The sequence below is a fragment of the Seriola lalandi genome, unplaced genomic scaffold, assembly GCF_002814215.2.
Source record: "Seriola lalandi dorsalis isolate HSWRI2012SDOR001 ecotype SW California unplaced genomic scaffold, Sedor1 jcf7180002054885, whole genome shotgun sequence".
Lineage (NCBI taxonomy): Eukaryota > Metazoa > Chordata > Actinopteri > Carangiformes > Carangidae > Seriola > Seriola lalandi.
This window is the reverse complement of record NW_019525437.1, coordinates 3,965,017-3,983,576: the sequence shown is the minus strand read 5'-3', so window position 1 is coordinate 3,983,576 and position 18,560 is coordinate 3,965,017. Positions and strand designations below refer to the sequence as shown.

Here is an 18,560-nt window from a genome sequence, read left to right as displayed (position 1 = left end):
ACAGCAGATAAATGTCTCCCTGCTATGCCTCCTAGCAACAGTGGCAATGATGAATGTGATCACAGAGGTGCCGTGCTGCGGGGGGGTGGGGGGGTGTATGGTGATATAGTAGCAGCAGCGAAGATCTACTGTGTATAATTATGGTTATGTAAGGCTGGTAAAGCAGTGGCAGACCTCAGGTCAGCTCCTGCTGCTGCTCTGTCAACCACAACATCAGCCTTGCTGAGCCTGGGTGCCACTCAACGGTCTGGAGGATGAACTTTTCAACAGTTGACGTAATTGGAGTTGGTAGGGTACGGTGTGGGTCGTGTGTTTGGAAGGTGAGATGTTTTAATAAAGGTCTGTGGATTAGAATAATAATGATAATAAAGACACTAAAATCATTTCAAAAAAGAAGAAAGTAAAATAAACAATTACAGATAAACGTACAAAGACAAGAACATATTCACAGATCGCTGGAAAACAAAAATGTGAACATTCATGTCGTCACAGAGAAAAAGATCCCGTGTGAAAATAAAGCAGATTTATTTGACTTAGTTCAAGCATAGAGGCGAAAAGCTGTTAATTACCGTCTTCATCAGAGATGTAAACACACCATAAGAGGAGGAGTCGATAATTAATGTTCACTGCAGCAACAAATTAGCTTTAAGTGGTGATTGTCAGCGCTCCACTGCGCCGCCTCTGTAACACTGAATCAACTCGGTATCTGAGGAAACGTGGACGTGTCTGGTTTCAGAGCGACAATATGCACCGAGCAGTAAACTGCGAAACAGAAAAGAGTTTGACTCGGATGGAGAAATGGAAGCTGTTGTTGTTGTTGTTGTTGTTGTTGTTGTTGTTGTTGTTGTTTCTGTTTCTCCGCTGGCTCAGTCGTTCCACTTCCTGTTCTCAGTGAGAGACACGGACACAGAGCCGAGGGTGACGAGAGGCTTCCTGCAGCCAAGTTGTTCTCCCAGCTGTCACAGCACGACCGGCGTTTTTCTGCTCAGACCTCCCTCCAAACAAAACACACTGTACATCTTACTGTACACTGCTGACCACACAGGGCGCACATGTTGTGTTCACCATGTGTTATTACTGGACTCTTGCCATCATTCAGCCATGGTGCTTTCAATCATGTGGGCGTCCAGGCTCGTTGTGTTTGGACACCAAGAAAAGCAACCAGGCTTTTCCTGAAGAAGAAGAATTATTTTTTTTATCAGGACTGGGGTGTGTGCAGGGTTCCCACAAAACATATGACTGAATAGATGAAACTCACAAACCTTTTGTTGGATAAAAACAGAAATTCTCCATTTTGTTTTTATGCGTTCTGGAAAAAAAGAGTAAAAACACATTTCCTTTTAATTATTTTCCTTGATTGTTTATCTGATCAGGCATTTTGGTTGATTACTAAGCAGGGATTAAAAATAGATAGATGGATAGATAGATACACAATTCCACAAGTATACAATAGGTATGACACACACATATATGTATGTGTGTGTATAATAAATAAGAAGTGGGAAGTAATGTAAAAATCTTTGGCCAAAAATATCTTAATCTCAGTGAGATCACCTGATTAAATAAAGGTTATTGATGCAAGATGTTCAAGAATATGTGTCAAAAATGCAGCACTCATATTTACCAGGATTAGATACAGATCTGAATTGAACGCAGCTACTGAATGTGCAGATTGTACAGAATATTCAAACAGCAGATGAAGTGAAAAGTCAGTTTGATCATTTAGCAAAACAGATTTTAGAACAGACTGAAATGTGGCTTTAGTCTTTTAATATAGTAGTCGAGCTTTAATTTTGAAAGGGCGGCCACATTCCAACATCAATAGAGAAACATCCAGCTGGAGGTGAAGTGTGTGCGTGTGTGCGCGCGCGCGTGTGTGTGTGTGTGTGCGTGCGTGCGTGCGTGTGTGTGCAGCTCAGATGTTCAGTCACAAGATCATTACTGAGCAGCAGCAGCAGCAGCGATGGAGGCACAGGTCCTAACAAACGTCTGCTGCAGCTCATACATTCCTCTGCACTGATCACATCCTCAGCGTCTCACAGTCTCACAGTCTCACAGTCTCACAGTCTCATGTCCTCTGTGATCCTCAGTGCTGGAGAGGAAGATGTCCACGCGTCAGAGCCGAGAGGAGCTCATCAAGAAAGGAGTGCTGAAGGAGGTGTATGAGAAAGGTAACAGGAAACAGCTGATCAATCAAATCTGAAATAAAGTGCTGAAATGACCACTTGATTAATTAATTAACTGATCAGACAGGATTTAAATTAAATTATTCATCTTTTTTGGGTTTTTTTTTTTTTTTTCTTCTTTTTGGATCTGCAATGATTAGTCAATGAATTCATTAGAGGATCAACAGAAAACTAATTGGCAGCTATTTTGATAGTTGATTAATAACTCTTTTTTGCCGGTTCCAGCTTCTCAAATGTGAAGATTTGATCCTTTTCTAAGTTGAACATTAGCTTTCATTGTTGGAATATCTTGTGGTTTTCAGACTTGGTCGTTGGGCAGTAATCCAATATTTATGTAGTTTTCAGTGGGACCATGATGATGTTATAATATGTTACTTGACTGACAAAATTGTGGTGTTGAATTATTTCAATTATTATTTCAAGGTGACAGAAGTTATTGCTTTTCACATGTGCAGCTTGTGATAGGCATTTATCATTATTTTTGACATTTTATGAACAAAATCAGTCATTGATTAGTTGAGAGATTTTTTTATTAATTATTTAAGTTTTTAATGTCAGAAAATGGATCATCCTGAGTTCTCACAATCTGTTTGTTTGTCCAACTGAAGCCAAATAATTTCAGTTACAATGAAACAAACTAGAGAAAAGAAACAAAAAGTCCCATTTGAGAAGATGGAGTCAGTGAATGTTTGGTATGTTTGCTTGATAATTGACCTAAGCGATTAATTGATTAGCAAACCTGGTTAATTGAGTAATTGCTTTAGCACTAGTAGCTCTAAACTGTAGTAACTTGTTGCCAGATCCACAGTTTTCCCCTTCTCCCCTCCCCCCTCTCCTGCTCTGTCTTCCTCTGCAGACGGATCGTCTCCATCTGTACGGGAGGAGGTGAAGATGGAGAACGGACGCTCCCCAGTGCTCGGCTCCGGCCTGTCAGAGTCTGATGGTGCTGAAATGATGGAGGGAGCAGCCGCAGGTGTAGGTAGGCAGCAGAGCCGCAGCACCGTCGTCATCTCGCCTCTCATCTCGCATTGTTGCATTTGACTGTTTTATTTCTTTGATTTGTTTCTCTTTTCAGGTTCCCTGGAGTTTCAGATGCCCAGTGACGGTGCATGCCAACAGGACCACGCCCAGAAATCCAGCCAGGCTCCGCCCACGAAGAAGTCCACTGTGTATCTGGCTGACGGCGCTGAATCAACACTGTCCAGACCTCCAACGCTACACAAACAACCTCCTGCGCTGCCGCCCAAACCCTTCACCAGGCTGCCCAACCACATTACAGGTGCGTTCAGCTTCATTCACGCAGGTGTGTTTCTGACTCTCTGCACACACACACACACATACACACACACACACACACACACACACCTAACCTTTCACCTCCTCGGTGCAGACGGAGCCCCGGTGAAGCTGCCGTGCATGTCGGTGAAGTTATCTCCTCCTCTACCTCCAAAGAAGCTCATGATCTCCGTGCCTGCAGGGAGCATGGAGCCCTCTCCGCTCGCCTTCCAGAAGTGCCCCGCCCCTCCCGGCCATGCTCCAATGGGCGGGCACTCGTTGCAGTACGGGACGCTGCCCGTTCCCCTCCACCCGCCCAGCAGGATCATCGAGGAGCTCAACAAGACCCTGGCCCTCACCATGCAGAGGTTTGAGAGGTGAGGGTCACAGCGGCTGAACGTCAGCTCTCTCACGAGCTGAGAAAAAGCTCACGATTCATTTTTCTGCCTGGGTTTTCAACATGTAAAGGAAAATCTGATCCTTTAGTTCAGCTGAAAAATTCAAAATTGACATTGACAGATCTTATTTGATAAATTCATCCAGATTGGCAGAACCAGACAACTAATGGTCTGATCTGACGTGTGGTGTTGAGAATGAAAATAAGCATTCAGAATTTATCCTGTGTGATGTGTCATAGAGGAAGACAACCAGTTTTTCACCTTTTCTCATCTAGTTTTACAACATCGGTAATGTTCAGTGGCACTTCAGGTTTTATTCCCAAAAGACGTTTGTTCGTGTTTGTTTCTGCTGATTCCCCTCCTCTCGTCCAGCAGGTCGTCAAGGGCTGAAAGCTGTGACTGATCTGAAACATCTTAAAAGGACCTGAAGTCTGAGCCTGGAATAAAATGTTCTGCACAGACCTCATCTTAAACACTTTGTACTCCTGTAGAATTCAAAAGGCTGCATCTAACTGTAATTTTATATCTAATAATGAATTATTTTTGCAGTTAATCTTTTAATCCAGTTGTTTGAAACTCCACAAGGCGTCACAAGACAAATCTGCAGAGTCGCCGTGAGCTAAATAAGACAGGAATGAAGAAAAAATATATATTTCTGCCTCTAAAAATGACTCAAACAAGGAGAAGAAAGTCACTCTGGTTGAACTAGTCATAACCAGTTAACTAACACAACCAGTGAAGAGGTACAAGCAGATGTAACTTTGAGGGGTCACATGTTGAAAAGGTTGGAAACCACAGATTCACTTAAAAGTGCGACCACGAGTTCTCATGAGCCCAAGGTGTCGTCTTTGTTTTGTCCAACCAACATAATCAAAACTTGTGATATACTAATATAAAACAGAAAAGCAGCAAATCCTCACATTTGTTTGGTATTTTAAACGATCAATCAAATACATAAACTGTTGCCAATTAATTTCCCAATGCAACCAATTAACATTCAGCCCATTACAAGTCCTTATAAGTAACTTCTCTTGGTTCCCATCACTGGACTCATCCCAAACAGTTAGATCTTCTAAAACGCCTCTGACCTCTTACCCTTTCCCACCAACCTGCAGCTCCATGATGCACGGCGTTCCCACGGTGATGATCGAGTGCGACGATGACAAAGAGAACCTCCCCAGCGAAGCGGACTACGAGGACCTGCCGGGGATGTACAAGGACGAGGAGGAAGAGGAGGAGGAGGAGGACGACGAGGATGAGGAAGAAGACGACGAGGAGGAGGAAGATGAAGACGAGGAGGAAGATGAGGATGACACACTGTTTACAAGTAGGTGTCTTTTCCATCAATCAGTCACCGGTTGCTGTAAATCATAATACATATTCATGAAGTACACACACATATATATATGAACATATGTGTCTCCATACGGTTGCACAAGTGCAGGCATCACGTGATGTGCAGCACTCGGCTGCAGGTTGTAATCAGAGATGTGAATTATTCATCTCAGCATTATGTATACAGTGTATTTATTTATTATATTTTTGCACCAGCAATATACATATACTAAATAATGCATAAGAAAAGCGGGAAAATGGATTGTAACAGCTGATGTGGTTATATTCACATTTTACCAGAAAAAAACAGAAGAAGAAAGAAGGTGGAACAATAAGCAAAAGAAAAATTAAAGCTGCAGTAATTAATTTTATTTGGGAGCAATGAGCTTAGAAAGGCTGAAGTTGGAGATAATTCTCTGTGGTTTGTGACTCCCTTCACTTTCCAGTCATTTCATTCATTCTTCCTAAAAAATACCTATTGATTAGTGAAGATGACGGCTCAATAAAGGCACAAAAAACTATTTAAAAAACACAAGCGTGGGACAACAGTTTAGACCAGAAGTGTGAGGGAAAGCAGCAAGGTGGGGGTGTGGGCGGAGATACCGTACACGAGGCAAAGTTCCTGTGTGAGGTCAAAGAGACAGATGCATACCCATGTTAGTTACTGTATTTCGCCCTGTTACCAACACAGTCAGTGGTTGGAGCTCATGGAGACAATTAAGATACTGAAGATAATTACTTAAGACAAGATGGATGTGGATCTGATTCTGCCTGTTAGCTTCTGAAACCCTGAAATAAAACCAGTGAAATGCAACAAAATTAGGACAACAGTCATAAATAACCCAAACAAAACTATGCTCTTTTTATGAAGTGAGAGTTCACTAGTCTGGATCTGCATAGCTAAGACGACACTTTATATCCACACAACACACGTCTTCCCCTCTCTGTGTGATGACTGCAGGCACACTGGCCATGAAGGTCTTACGGAAGGACTCTCTGGCCATCAAGCTGAGTAACCGTCCATCGAAGAGGGAGCTGGAGGAGAAGAACATCCTGCCGCTGCAGTCGGACCAGGAGAGACTCGAGTCCCGACAACAGACGGCCACCAAACTGACCAGGTGAGCCGCCTGAAACACACACACACACACACACACACACACACACACACACACACATGCACACACACACATCCACACACAGGCCCACCCAGTCACCTGCAAAGAGCTTTAACCCACGTGAGCTGTGGTAGATGCGACCTGGTTGCTGAAGGGAGCAGATGATGGATGATGAGTCATAATGGAGGGAGGAGGAAGCGCTGAGAGGAGGGGAGGGATTAAAGATGTAGGATCAAGACAGTGGACGTACAGTTAACGTGCGGTCATATAACATCTCAATCATAAATCATTCCCAATGCAGAACCATTAAAAGTGATAGTTCATGGTTATTAGACATGGGGTTGTGTGAGGTACTTATCTATGCTCAGTGTGTTATCTACAGCAGATTCAGATCAGCGCACTGCCAGTTTAGAGAAGCAGCAGGAGCACTGGTGCAGAAGCTGAGTGCAAAAATGTGTTTTAGCCTCAAAATAAAGCATCCACTTCAACTGAGGTTGGCTTTTTTTCTGTGGGGATTTTTTTTAAAGTGTCTAAAACATGTTTTTGCACTCAGCTTCTGTAGCAGTGCTCCTGCTGCTTCTCAAAGCTGGGAAAACACTGATCTGAATCTATACTGACAATAGATAAATATATATAATAATATATATAATATATTGTTTTGGGATGAACTGAACTTTTTGAGACTGAGCAACTTGAATATATCGTTTGATTATTAAGCACATTCATTTTCAATCTGAATTTGAGAACTCAAAAATAAATATATATTGGAAGTAAAGTGAAAATGAAGACCACATTCATTCAGAAAGACGGTTTTCAAAGTCTAGATGTTTGTCCAATAGAATAAATTCAGTTGTAATTCATTTTCAACACTAAATACACAGTGTCAAGATTCGTTTCCTGGTCAGATGCCTGGTGGACGTGCTCAGATTCTTTTTGTTTTGCCAACAGTCACACACAAAAAGATATTTAAGATTCAATGATACAAAACAGAAAAAAAAAACAAATCCTCACAGTTAAGAAGGTGGAACCAGAGGACGTTTAACGAGCCACCAAACTGTTTCAGCACCAACTGAATTTTACGTGTAGAACATGATTTAATTGAGATATTTTCTGGAGACATTAAGTTCATCTTTGACCTTATGTCACCACTTGATGTCACATACTGTATACAAGCTTTACATTAAGTGGTTAAACCGACACCTCGGTTGAATTTATGATGTTCGCTTTATCCATTCCATCCATTATTTTAATACATCACATCACGTTTTATCACTTAGAAATGATTTGATTTGAACTCTTCCAATGGAATGTAAATCCTGATCACATCGGTGCCATTTACCCTGAAAAACAAAAATACACTGCGAGTTTGTTGTCAGCCATCTTTGAAGAGCTCTGTCCTTTAGCTCCTTCTGTCCTCGCTCACCATCAATCTCTGCTCAGCTGTCTGAATCACTTCAACCCCCCCCCCCACCCCACCGTTGTAAATTCACAACATCACAGCCTCATAAAAAATGATATTACATGCACAGTCAGCTCTGTCTGCAAGAGTGAAATCTCCGCCTCGTATAAGATTTTGTTTGAGCACGGTGAAGATCTGAAAACACACAAACATTAAAATCATATAAAAATAGGTTTCCTGAAATAGATATGTTTTATTTTCCAGGCGGTTGAGTCAAAGGCCGACAGCAGAGGAGCTGGAGCAGAGGAACATTCTCAAACGTAAGTCACTTTGCATAGCATGAGAGAGAGAGAGAGAAAACGACCAACATCAATCATCAGTGTGTGTGATCATGGTTTTTTTTTTTTTCCCCTGCAGCTCGAAATGATCTGGAGGAGCAGGAGGAAAAAAGGGAGATCAAGAGACATTTGTCCAGAAAGGTAAGATGGAGGAGAGACGGTCTGAGAGTCTTTGATCAGAGGAGAGATGGAGATATGAGCATGGTTGCCGTGGCGACCGAACTGCCATCCTTCATATTGCAGCCCCCCTTTTGAAAAAATGATAGTATTATCTGTTACATCATCCTCTTACTCTCTATGTGTGCGCATAGGCTTGTTTTAATATACTCGTGGACCCGACCAGTTTAAAGGCCTGTTTGAGGGTTAGACTTGGTTTTAGGGTTAGAGTTTAGGTTTAGGTTTAGGTTAGGGTTGGGGATTCAGTTGTGACGGTTAAGGTAAGGGTGTGGTTTCAAGACATTTCCCCATGCACGTACATGGCATCAGAAAAAAATCATGTTTAACGTCAAAAGAAAGCCACATCTCTATGATCAATGCTGAGCTGATTTCAGGGCACCACTTTACAATAAGACGAGCCTCATACAGGATTTATAAATGGTCTATAATTGGGTTGTCATGACTTTATAAATCATAAATAAACAGTTTTCATACATTGATGCAGACTGTCTATTTGGCAAAATCAAGTTCATGCTTCATACTCATTACTCTTACTAATGAGTGACCATTATTTATAACTGTGTTAACAAGTTAATTAATGAAGTAATTATAAACCACTCATAAATCCTTAATAAGGGTCATCTTATTGTAAAGTGGTACCGATTTTAGTAGCTATATGGGTAATATTTCACAATCTGCTGTGGGCTAACAATGAGATATACTTGACACACACACAGGCATCAGTGGATGTATGTATAGTTGAAACTTGGTGTGTGGAATTGGTATTAACTTCACTAAACATTCCCCCTTTTTTTTCAGTCCTCTGGTACTTATGTTTTTGTACCTTTTGTATGGGTTCGGGTGAATGGACTTAAGGGATCACATTCATTTTTTAATATTTTTTTCTCTTTTTCCTTATCTTTGATGCTTTACCACTGTGTTTTCTCTTGTAGATTGCTCTGTATTTAGGGAAATTCAATAAGTAAATTGTTAATTAAAGAAAAAAGGTTAGGATAAGGGGCTCACAACAGCTGCCACAGCAATAATGAATGATATGTGATTATCTGAATTTTTATAGAGTAAAACCCAAGTTCGTTTTTATTCTTTTAGAAATTGTGTAATATGTAAATGTAATGTAATTTGAAAATAATTTGCTTTTCTAGTTTTTTCTCTGAGTCTCTTTTTTAAAAAGGGATCAATTAGGTAAAATGGAAAGATGTGAAAAGTATTTCTGGACATTTTCACTCTTGTGTTTGTATTAAAAACAAATCGTGGGGTGAATGTGCTAAATTTCAGATAATAACAGACAATCATAATATATATTAAATATATGTTCCTCAAAGTTGATCCATTTGTTGATTGGCATAAAAGGGGAACATAAGACCTAAGTAGGAAAACACTTGAACCAGCTTTGTGTCAGCAGCTGTTGGAGTGATATGAGGATCCTAAGCCGCTGTGCACAGATTGAATCAGAGCCTTCAAGCAAAGAATAATTTGTCACAGTCGTAATGTTAGTAGTTTTATCCTTTCCTTTTCTGCACAGACTCATCTTCCCTAGTATCCATTTTAATAATGGCTTCTCTCCCTCCACCTCCTGCAGCTCAGCCAGAGGCCGACAGTGGAGGAGCTGAGGGAAGCGAAGATCCTGATCCGCTTCAGTGACTACGTGGAGGTGGCCGAGGCTCAGGACTACGACAGGAGAGCGGACAAGCCGTGGACTCGGCTAACAGCTGCTGATAAGGTTAGCTTAAAGACGTGGTTCACTCTGGATTCAAGTTGTCTGAACACACAGCATGGACTCTATGTAAATATGCGTGTGTGTGTGTTTTTGTGTGTCGCTCAGGCCGCCATAAGAAAGGAGTTAAACGAGTTCAAAAGCACAGAGATGGAAGTGCATGAGTCGAGTCGCCATCTGACCAGGTGAGAAGACTGCAGGACTACAACCACACCACCAACACATTCAGAGAGCTAACTGTGATACACATGACACATTGAGCATGTCTTCGGCTACATTCACACTGATAGTTTTAGTTTTAAAACACATCTCTTTAGCTGCGTTTATGTCTGTCATCCAAGCAACTCTGGAGTTTTCAAGCCGTTAAAACGGAGAGCTGTGGAAACACTGCTGAAGCCGACAGAAACCCCCGTGCGTGCTCCATGATTGAGTCAAGACTACCAGTGAATGCAACATGGCTATTACAAGCGTTACTGACCTTTTTGTCATTGATGGCAGCTGTTGTTCACTTAATTTTAGCATTTTAACGCTACAACTGTCTTTGCTGTTCCTTTGTTCAGAGTATTTTGTGCAACTTATCAACTGCGGAGTAGACAATCTGCTTCCCTCTTACACCGGCACACGCCCAGTGTACGTGACTGCTCATGTATGTATGCGATTTCAGCTTGTCTGGACGGAGATAGTTTTAATTTTAAAACACTGATTTTAAAATGGAAACACATTAGTGTGGACATAGCCTTAGGTCATTATCACTAGTGGGGCAAAATTGTAAAGTTTGTCCTGGGGGTGGCGCTAGAGGAAAGGTCATGTAATTAAATTCAAAGGGTTTTACGAATCTCAGATTACATTGTAACTCGTTTAACCTGTATCATTCCAAGCTGCAGTTTGTCTGTGTGAAACTGCTGAAATCAGCCACATGGTTTAATCTGAGAAGTTGGAGAGTTTCTGACAGCTACAGTATCTCCCACTTGGCAAAAACAGCAGAGCCACCAATGCTGACTTTTGCACTAGTACAGCACATTAGCATCAACCCCAAAAGCAGCAGAGACTGATTGGAATTTGGTCATTAGTTTTAGGCATATTCAATATTTTCACCTGTGCTCTTCATGAAAAAGCAGGAGATTCGTGTAGATTTGAAAGACGATTCATCTGGTTTCCAAACCTGCCTGCTTCTCAGATGTTGCTCACGTTCTCTTTGTCGTTGTTTTCTCCTTGCAGGTTCCATCGGCCATAAAGTGGCTCAGTCAGACCTCAGCCATGGTTTTGTACTCCTCCCACTGAAGCCTCAAGCGTTCAGACTGCTACTAGCACCCCCACCCCCAAGCGTCGACTTCAGCCTGACAGACTGGACTCGACACACCGAGAGTTTGGACCATTACAGGAACTTTCGGATGGATTGAACCCTCTCGGCTGGCGTCTCCGCTCAGTGGAGGTTTTAGAGGCTTCTTGATATTCAAAAGCTTTTAACTGTTGTTTTTTTATGATGAGGAGGCGGCGACACGTTTCCTTTGCAGCACTTTTGTTTTTGAATAAAGATTCTGGACGTCAAACACAGAATCTGCCAATTACAAGGACAGGAACGGTAGAAGGTGAAGATGGGATTTTTCTTTTTTTACACAGGGATTGTTTTCTTGCCTTTCACCATGTTCTCACTCTCCTCTCTCAACCGGACTCTATCTTTCCTTGGGGGCGTGCTTGTATTGGCACAGTTTAATTCTACAGATGACATCTCAATAACCGTTTATCTCATTTAGCCACAGGAATGAAAATATTTACCACAGCTTATGCTGTTGTAGGCAGCTGAACCTGAAGCCAAAATCTCCTAAAATCCTAATCAACATCCCATAATGCTTCTTAAAAGCCAGTAACAATAAAGAAAATGATGGGCTCCTAATGCATTCACATCAGTCAACTGAGCAATAATTTCAGATTTTCTCCTTATTTGTGCATCTGTTGATGGGCTGCATTCAAGAGTTCCTGGATTCAGACTTCAAATCCCCGGTTTAAACCAAAGCAACTTGACTTGCTGTAGAAGTCGTGACCTTGAATGCATCCCAGAGCGACTGCTGTTGAGAGTTCAGTAATCCACCGTCTCGCTGTGCCTACAGTTTTGTTTACAGGGATTTAAAAGTTGCCAAATTCACTCAATTCATTTGATACAGAATATTATCTGTAGACACAGTAAAATGTTGCCGAACTCTCTGCTGAATAAAACCTCTTTTTTTTTTATACGTCATTGTGCGGTACAATATATGGAAACCCTGCCACCTTACTTTTTGTTTTTTATTGTTTACAGTCTATATTCAGTCCATGAATTGGCAGTTTTGACAATATTATTGGGAGAACTTGTTGCTCTGTTGTATGTGTTATGACTGAGTGTGTGTGTGTGTGTGTGTGTCTGTGTACAAGAGTCAGTAATATCACTGTCGCTTGTACAGTAAAATGTTTTGAGAGAGGAATATTCTCAGAAATCTAAGACGTGTACATAGCAAAGAAAGTAAGCAAGACTTTTCAAATGTTTTTTTGTAAAGCAGAAAAACTGCATGTGGGTATTAATTTATTGTGAGTCTTCTATGATGTATGCAGTTTCTTAAAGAAAGAAACTTATTAAAAAATAATAAGTTTACGCCTCTTTGTCTTTTTACAATCAGGTTATCATCACACGTCATGCTTCAGTGATCTCCTTTGTGTCCGTATCTGCCAACTCCGACCTTCCCCTGTGCAGTTTGTCACAGTCTTTGGGGAAAGCTGGAAATTGACTGGTCAAGTATGGCAAGTGGTTCCACAGTTCATGGGCTTATCAAAAGAAGCCCATGATGAGTTTTCAGTTCAGTCAAGCAGAGACAAAGCCCCACGGACAGTGAACGCCACAGTCTGTCTCAGTGGAGTTAAGGAGTCCTGGAGGGTTCTGGGAAAGCTTCTCACTTCTGTCTGGAAGTCTGTGAAGCTACACGGCGTGCATCGGGGTGCCGCAGTATTTATGCCACAAGTCGATGGCTTTAGTCACGATGGCGTCCGTATTTTCCTGTGGAATCTGGAAGGAAAACGTTACAGAGGTTATACAAACGCACCTCCCGAGAGGAACACATACATAATAGTGTTGTATTCTCATTTACTCACATTGCACAAGAACTTCACCATGCCTTCAGGTCTGTTGATGCCCATCAACATAATCTTGTAGCTCAGCAGAATCTCCAAGGCAACAAACACCAGAATCTTACAGGAGCCGCTGATCACTTTGTCCCAAACCCTAAAAAAAATATAGAGGATTTGGTTATATTGACCAATCTAAGGTTAGGAGGACATAACAACTGTCTTCAGTGTATAACAGGACTGTGAAAGTGACATCTTAACTTCAGAAGGTGTGAACGTTGAGTGTTTGGGAGTCTGGAAGTGGTAAATATTTCAACAGATTAAAAAGACAGACTCTCTCTGAGTCTGCAGCTTTCAGACGTTTTTACACAGATATATATAAATACATATGACATTTTATGCCTTAATATGACATAACATTTTTACACCTTACTATACTATCACATATACAAATTGCTTCCACATCTGAATTAAAACCTTGGGGTATGTAGACTATCTGCTGAAACTTTCGAGGTTTTCAAGGCACAGCGCCGGAGCCAAATGAACCGGGAAAAAAACTACCGTGTGTCGGGCTAGAGCCTCCCACACACAGAGGAGCTGACAACAACTACAGTCGTAGCTCTGTGAATGTCATCACAACCTTTGCTAGTACAAAAGCAATCAGGGTCCTTCATCACACCACCTGTTCAACATGATTTAAACATGTACAAAAGCTACATTCATTTCATTTGCCACAAACTTTTGGGGAGGAGACGACCGATAGTGACCTTTGTCTGTGTTCTCCATTCAGCTTCACTCAGCTAAACTGTATATGCACACTTCAATATTTGTTTATTTATCGCAAGTCACATCATCATTGCAATATTGAACAGTGTTATTGCAAATTTTCCTCATATCGTGCAGGCGTAGTCATAAACCTAAGGAACCAATCCTGTCAACTTGTAGGGACGGGGGGCGGGGCTAAATAAACCTGAAACCTTGTCAGTACAGTGAGCCAGATTTAGCATTAGCAAAACCGCTAACACTGTGTCAGCCACTGCCAGTTACAAGCTAGTAAACCTAATAAATAAATCAAAGATGCTAACTGCGCTAACCGTTCTGATACATCTGCTAGTCTCTGGTTCTGCTCTCAACAGACTCCTCATCTGGGTCTGGGTCTGACTGAGGCTCAAACATGTGGCTGAGTCTCTCTGATGTTCCATCTTGATACTCTCTGCTCTTTCACCTGGAGCAAGCAGGTGGTGGGCAGGCTTCAGACACAGTTTTCCAATTTTTTTTTTTACTTTTTATGTGTGAAAACCATGTTAAACAAAATATTAATCATAGCAGAGGATTTTAACAGAGTTTAAAACTTGTCTGGAGAAGAACCTTAAGGTTCATGAGAGGCTAAAGAAAAAAAACGCCATTCTGAATCTGAATGTGTGAAGAGGCCTGGGGGTAAAAATCTCTGACATCTGCTGTTTTTTTGTCTCTTTGTAGTTTGCTAGCAGCACAGATCCAGGCATGAAGCTTACTGTATGATCTATTATAGCAACATCCTAGGTTGCTATAAAAAATATTTTTTTATCTTCGTTGAGTTAAAACATGCTACAAAGGAAACCAGGTTTTCCCAGCCAACAGTGAACTGACCTCTGCAGGCTGGACTCGGGCAGGCAGCCAGCGAAGCAGCGTCTGAACCAGAGGCCGTGGGGCAGCTGAGCCAGAGCACCGGTGTTCTTCAGATGGTTGAGCAGTCGAGGCTCCTCCTGACTCAGATAATGTTCCAGGCTCTTCGGCTGCACCAGAATAGACCAGAACAGGAGGGAAACAACAAAGTCCTAATTCATGGTGACGCACATAAAAAAATAATGTGATCCAAACTCCTGAGTCATGAGAACGTCGTCACATCAGTTCTGGCGTTTCATAAACAAAATTTACACCATGATTCCTCGTTCACTTTGTGTCTCTGAGCGCCATGACGCACAGTCAAAATTACAGCAGGACTATAAAGGAAATACTTCAGTTTAAATGAAGAGTAACTCCTGAAAACCTGACCTCCTAATACAAGGCCTTCAATTCATTTGGCTTTATAAATATAGACCGTCTCATTCAGTGAACAATGACACCAGTGTTGTGAATTTTAAAACCAGTCAATACTCGAAGTTGCAGCTGCTGCCTTAGAAAACAGTATAAACTTTGTAGGAAGCAGCAACTCAATATGTTGTTTTTTTTAATCTATGATAAATTCAGATTTTTATTGTATTTTTTTCTGATAATCAATTTGCTTTTGAGCAATGATTCTTAGCATAAGGTTCACTTACTAGAAATCTTTGATAGTTTGAAGCATATTTCATCCACTGATGCAGGTCACGAGATGTAGCTTAAAGTTATTGTTCTGAGAATCTTTTTTATCTACTACTATTTGTTACTATTTTCAGAGTAAAGTTGCTTTGAAACTTAATGTTTGGCGATGTCAAATGTCCTTACAAGATGAGGTATTGAGTCTCCAAACTTTGTGTGGAACTGATTGACGAAACACTTGATCAGCCAGTAGCAGTCGACGGGATCATCTACGATCTCCTCCATGGCTCTGCTGATGGAGAGGAAGTCCTCGTTTTCTTCATCCTGAAAAAAAGCACCAGAGAATTAAGGAAGGAAGGAACTCAAGTATCAGCAGCCTATGAAGAACAGTGACAGTGTTTGTCAATCACAACATTAACAAATAGACTTGCAGAATAGTGTTATACTGTTACATATCATTTTTCAAAATAACAAAAACTGTAGCACCCAGATGTAAAAATACAGAATACTGTTATTTTTATATTATCAAACATTTCACAAATGTGACTTATTTGGTGAGAGAGACCTATTGAGCGGGATTTGATTACATCTCCACTACCATGTAACTCTGAGTAGTTTCCCTGTTTAATTATGAACCCAAATACATTTAATTAACCAGTTGCTGATGTGGTAGTAAAAATACAAAGGGTTTGTTTTTGTGGTGATGACTGTGAGTGATGTTTTAACTCTTGGTATGGAAGGCTTTCAGTGTAATCAGCTACGTGCTAACCACTAATTTTACACTCTCCTGTTATGAATAATAACTCATAATGAAAAGCTCAGAGCTAACCTCAAATATCTGCAGCTGTTTCAACAGTGAGGCATCCGTTAATTACAGTAACTTCAGCAGGCCACAGTATGTGCCCATACTCATACAACTCATAGTTGTTTTCTAATGACATCGAAAACACATCTGTCCTATCACATCCTGAACAGTTCAACCCAACCTTAAACTGTGATCAATGTCACCAAACATCATCTTATAATGTGTTTCAGATATGACAGTAACACTCTGATTGTTCTTTCTTACCGGGGGCATGGTCTCGGAGCATCGTGGGAGTACCTGGCTCTCCAGCTGGAACATGCGTAGGTAGACATGGGTGGAGGGTGTGAAGGAGTTGATGTATCTCATGATCTCCAGAGCCTCCAGGATGTCCTGGTACTGCTCCTTTCTGTAGCATCCAACCAGAGTGTGAGAGTCACTGTGGGGCGGCAGAATGCCTGCAGGAGCAGGAGAACAGGGGTCAGAGCCAAGGAGAGTTTTCAATAAATAAAATGGATAAAACTGATTAATTTGAATGAAGCTAAACAGGGTTTTCATCATCCTGTTCAAAGTAGCTTACATAATAAAAAGAAAACAACTTTGTTCATGTTCTACTGTAGATTTTACCCACATCACCTCGTCCTATCTGCACAGCTCCTGGAGCAGGACTTGTGATGCTGTGTGTTTACTGGTCATGTGTGATTCTTACCCAACAGCACCTTCCACACATGGATCCTATACATGGAGGGGAGGGGGAACCTCTGACTGAAGGTGCTCAGCTTTTCTAGGTCTGTTAGAGAGTAAAACATGTCTATTAACTCGATGATGAAGAAATCATAGACACATAAGTGGTGGAACAATGTAATGTGATAACATAATTAAAGTGTAAACAGTATATACAGTATTCAAATACTATGTTAGCCATGTGTTCCCACAAGAGGCAGTAATGTAGAAAATCTAGTAAGCTAGAAAACATAACAATTCCTATTAAAAGCTGCACACACACAGTTTCTTTATTTATTGATATTTTCTAATTTTGATACATTTATCATGTATGTCTGTATGTTCCTGATGTGATATGTGTTGCATGTGATGAGAAAACTACATATCATGTTCATGTTTTGATGCAAAAAGAAGTAAACAGTGTTTATGCAAATGGTATAAGACAGAAAATAATAATCTAGTAAATCCTACTAGATGTCTGTCTGCATTTTGAGAAAGAGTGATGCTGTAAAAATTAATTATGCCTTTATTGTCCATTTCTGTATGTTCCTAATGTTCACATGTGATTAAGGGCAGCAACTAATGATCGTTTTTATCATTGGTTACTTTATCATTTATTTTGTTGATTTATTGATTAGCCATTTGTTCTGTCAAATGCCTGAAAATTGTGAAAATATCCATTTAAACTCTCCAGAAGCCCAAGCTGATGTCTTTAAATGTCTTATTTTGTCTAATAAATATTTCAGAACCCAAACATACAGCCGTGACTATCACAAGAGATCATTGGAAATCACAAAATATCACATTTGAGAGCAACATTTTCTTATTTAACCACCAATTTCAGCATGATTGCCAAGTTTTACTCAGCTTTCATCTGTGTGCTGGTGAATATGAACTGTTACCTACCCAGAGGATTATCCTTGAGCAATATCTCCAGTGATTTCTTCTCCTCCACTCCCCTGAAGCCCACCTTCTCATAATATGCAGAACGGAAGTTTCTCTGAGGGTCGTCAGCCATGGTGAGACCTGGTCAGCGACACCTGCACACCATCCCCAAAATCCTTCAGCGTGAAGCTTTACTTACTTTTTTTGAGTGATAGATAACATTTTACATCTTTACTTTGCAGGGCATGGCTGACTTTAATGGAAATAAATTATAATACATGTGTGTTAGTAGACTGGAGTCACAAATGTTGGCTCCTACCTTGGTGTTCTCCCACGTCTCCTGCCTGTAGTCGGTGTCAACCTACAGCTTCAAGCTAGCTGCTACATAACTCCAGACAACAAGCTAATGTTAGTTTAGACACACAAACCGAACACCTCCAAACTTTCTGTGATGTAACGTTTGACTTAAACTACGAGACGACGACAGGACATTTAGCTGGACGCCATTGTAGCAGTGCTGATGCAACATTTCCAAAGATAAATTGATGGTGCGGTCTGCTGTATGATAGCTACAGCTACTGTTGTTGTTAGCAAACACTTCCGGGTGGAACTATCAAAATAAAATCCTTGAGAAATTCTATCCAGTACTCAAATGTTTCAGGGTTCCCGCGGGGCATTGATATTCTGTAAAGATTATGAATTTGAGAAAACAAAAACAAGGTACTGAAAGTTTTTGAAAATGGACGAATAAACGTTTTAATGTTTTTTTTTTTTTTTAATTATTATTAATGTTAGTAAATAGGCAAGGTGTCACTGTCCGCATGTGTGCAAGAGACTACA

At 40.8% G+C, this 18,560-nt stretch overlaps 2 protein-coding genes across 4 annotated transcripts in view; one reads left to right on the top strand and one right to left on the bottom strand.

Annotated features, from left to right (window-relative positions):
• Window positions 1-12,563, top strand: part of phactr1 (phosphatase and actin regulator 1) — a 34,670-nt gene extending 22,107 nt beyond the window's left edge. For both annotated transcript variants that reach the window (XM_023428926.2, XM_023428925.2), the window contains exons 3-13: window positions 2,091-2,171; window positions 3,043-3,165; window positions 3,262-3,465; window positions 3,577-3,838; window positions 4,975-5,186; window positions 6,156-6,312; window positions 7,973-8,028; window positions 8,126-8,187; window positions 9,803-9,943; window positions 10,046-10,122; window positions 11,156-12,563. In XM_023428926.2, the coding sequence (XP_023284694.1) occupies window positions 2,091-2,171; window positions 3,043-3,165; window positions 3,262-3,465; window positions 3,577-3,838; window positions 4,975-5,186; window positions 6,156-6,312; window positions 7,973-8,028; window positions 8,126-8,187; window positions 9,803-9,943; window positions 10,046-10,122; window positions 11,156-11,171 (1,391 nt within the window). In that variant the 3' untranslated portion in view covers window positions 11,172-12,563. The remainder of the gene's footprint in view (window positions 1-2,090; window positions 2,172-3,042; window positions 3,166-3,261; window positions 3,466-3,576; window positions 3,839-4,974; window positions 5,187-6,155; window positions 6,313-7,972; window positions 8,029-8,125; window positions 8,188-9,802; window positions 9,944-10,045; window positions 10,123-11,155) is intronic.
• Window positions 12,207-18,308, bottom strand: tbc1d7 (TBC1 domain family, member 7). 2 transcript variants are annotated; one of them, XM_023428929.2, is made up of 8 exons: window positions 18,040-18,308; window positions 17,742-17,918; window positions 16,822-16,902; window positions 16,380-16,570; window positions 15,497-15,634; window positions 14,660-14,805; window positions 13,058-13,187; window positions 12,207-12,971 (listed from the first exon to the last, which is right to left on the bottom strand). In XM_023428929.2, the coding sequence occupies exons 2-8, from the start codon at window positions 17,851-17,853 to the stop codon at window positions 12,885-12,887; spliced, it is 885 nt and encodes a 294-aa protein (XP_023284697.1). In that variant the 5' UTR covers window positions 17,854-17,918; window positions 18,040-18,308; the 3' UTR covers window positions 12,207-12,884. The 2 variants fall into 2 exon arrangements, with proteins under 2 accessions (XP_023284697.1, XP_023284695.1); XM_023428927.2 differs by having other exon boundaries at window positions 17,742-17,875.
• Window positions 18,309-18,560: the final 252 nt, after the last annotated feature.

Bases quoted from the DNA above. Each gene is read 5' to 3' on its own strand.
- tbc1d7 (XM_023428929.2), bottom strand. From the start codon at position 17,853: ATGGCTGACGACCCTCAGAGAAACTTCCGTTCTGCATATTATGAGAAG. The intron at 14,806-15,496 runs GTAAGGACATTT...ATTCTGGTGCAG, and splicing joins GAGACTCAATACCTCATCTT to CCGAAGAGCCTGGAACATTA. The intron at 13,188-14,659 runs GTCAGTTCACTG...TATTTTTTTTAG, and splicing joins CCCGAGTCCAGCCTGCAGAG to GGTTTGGGACAAAGTGATCA.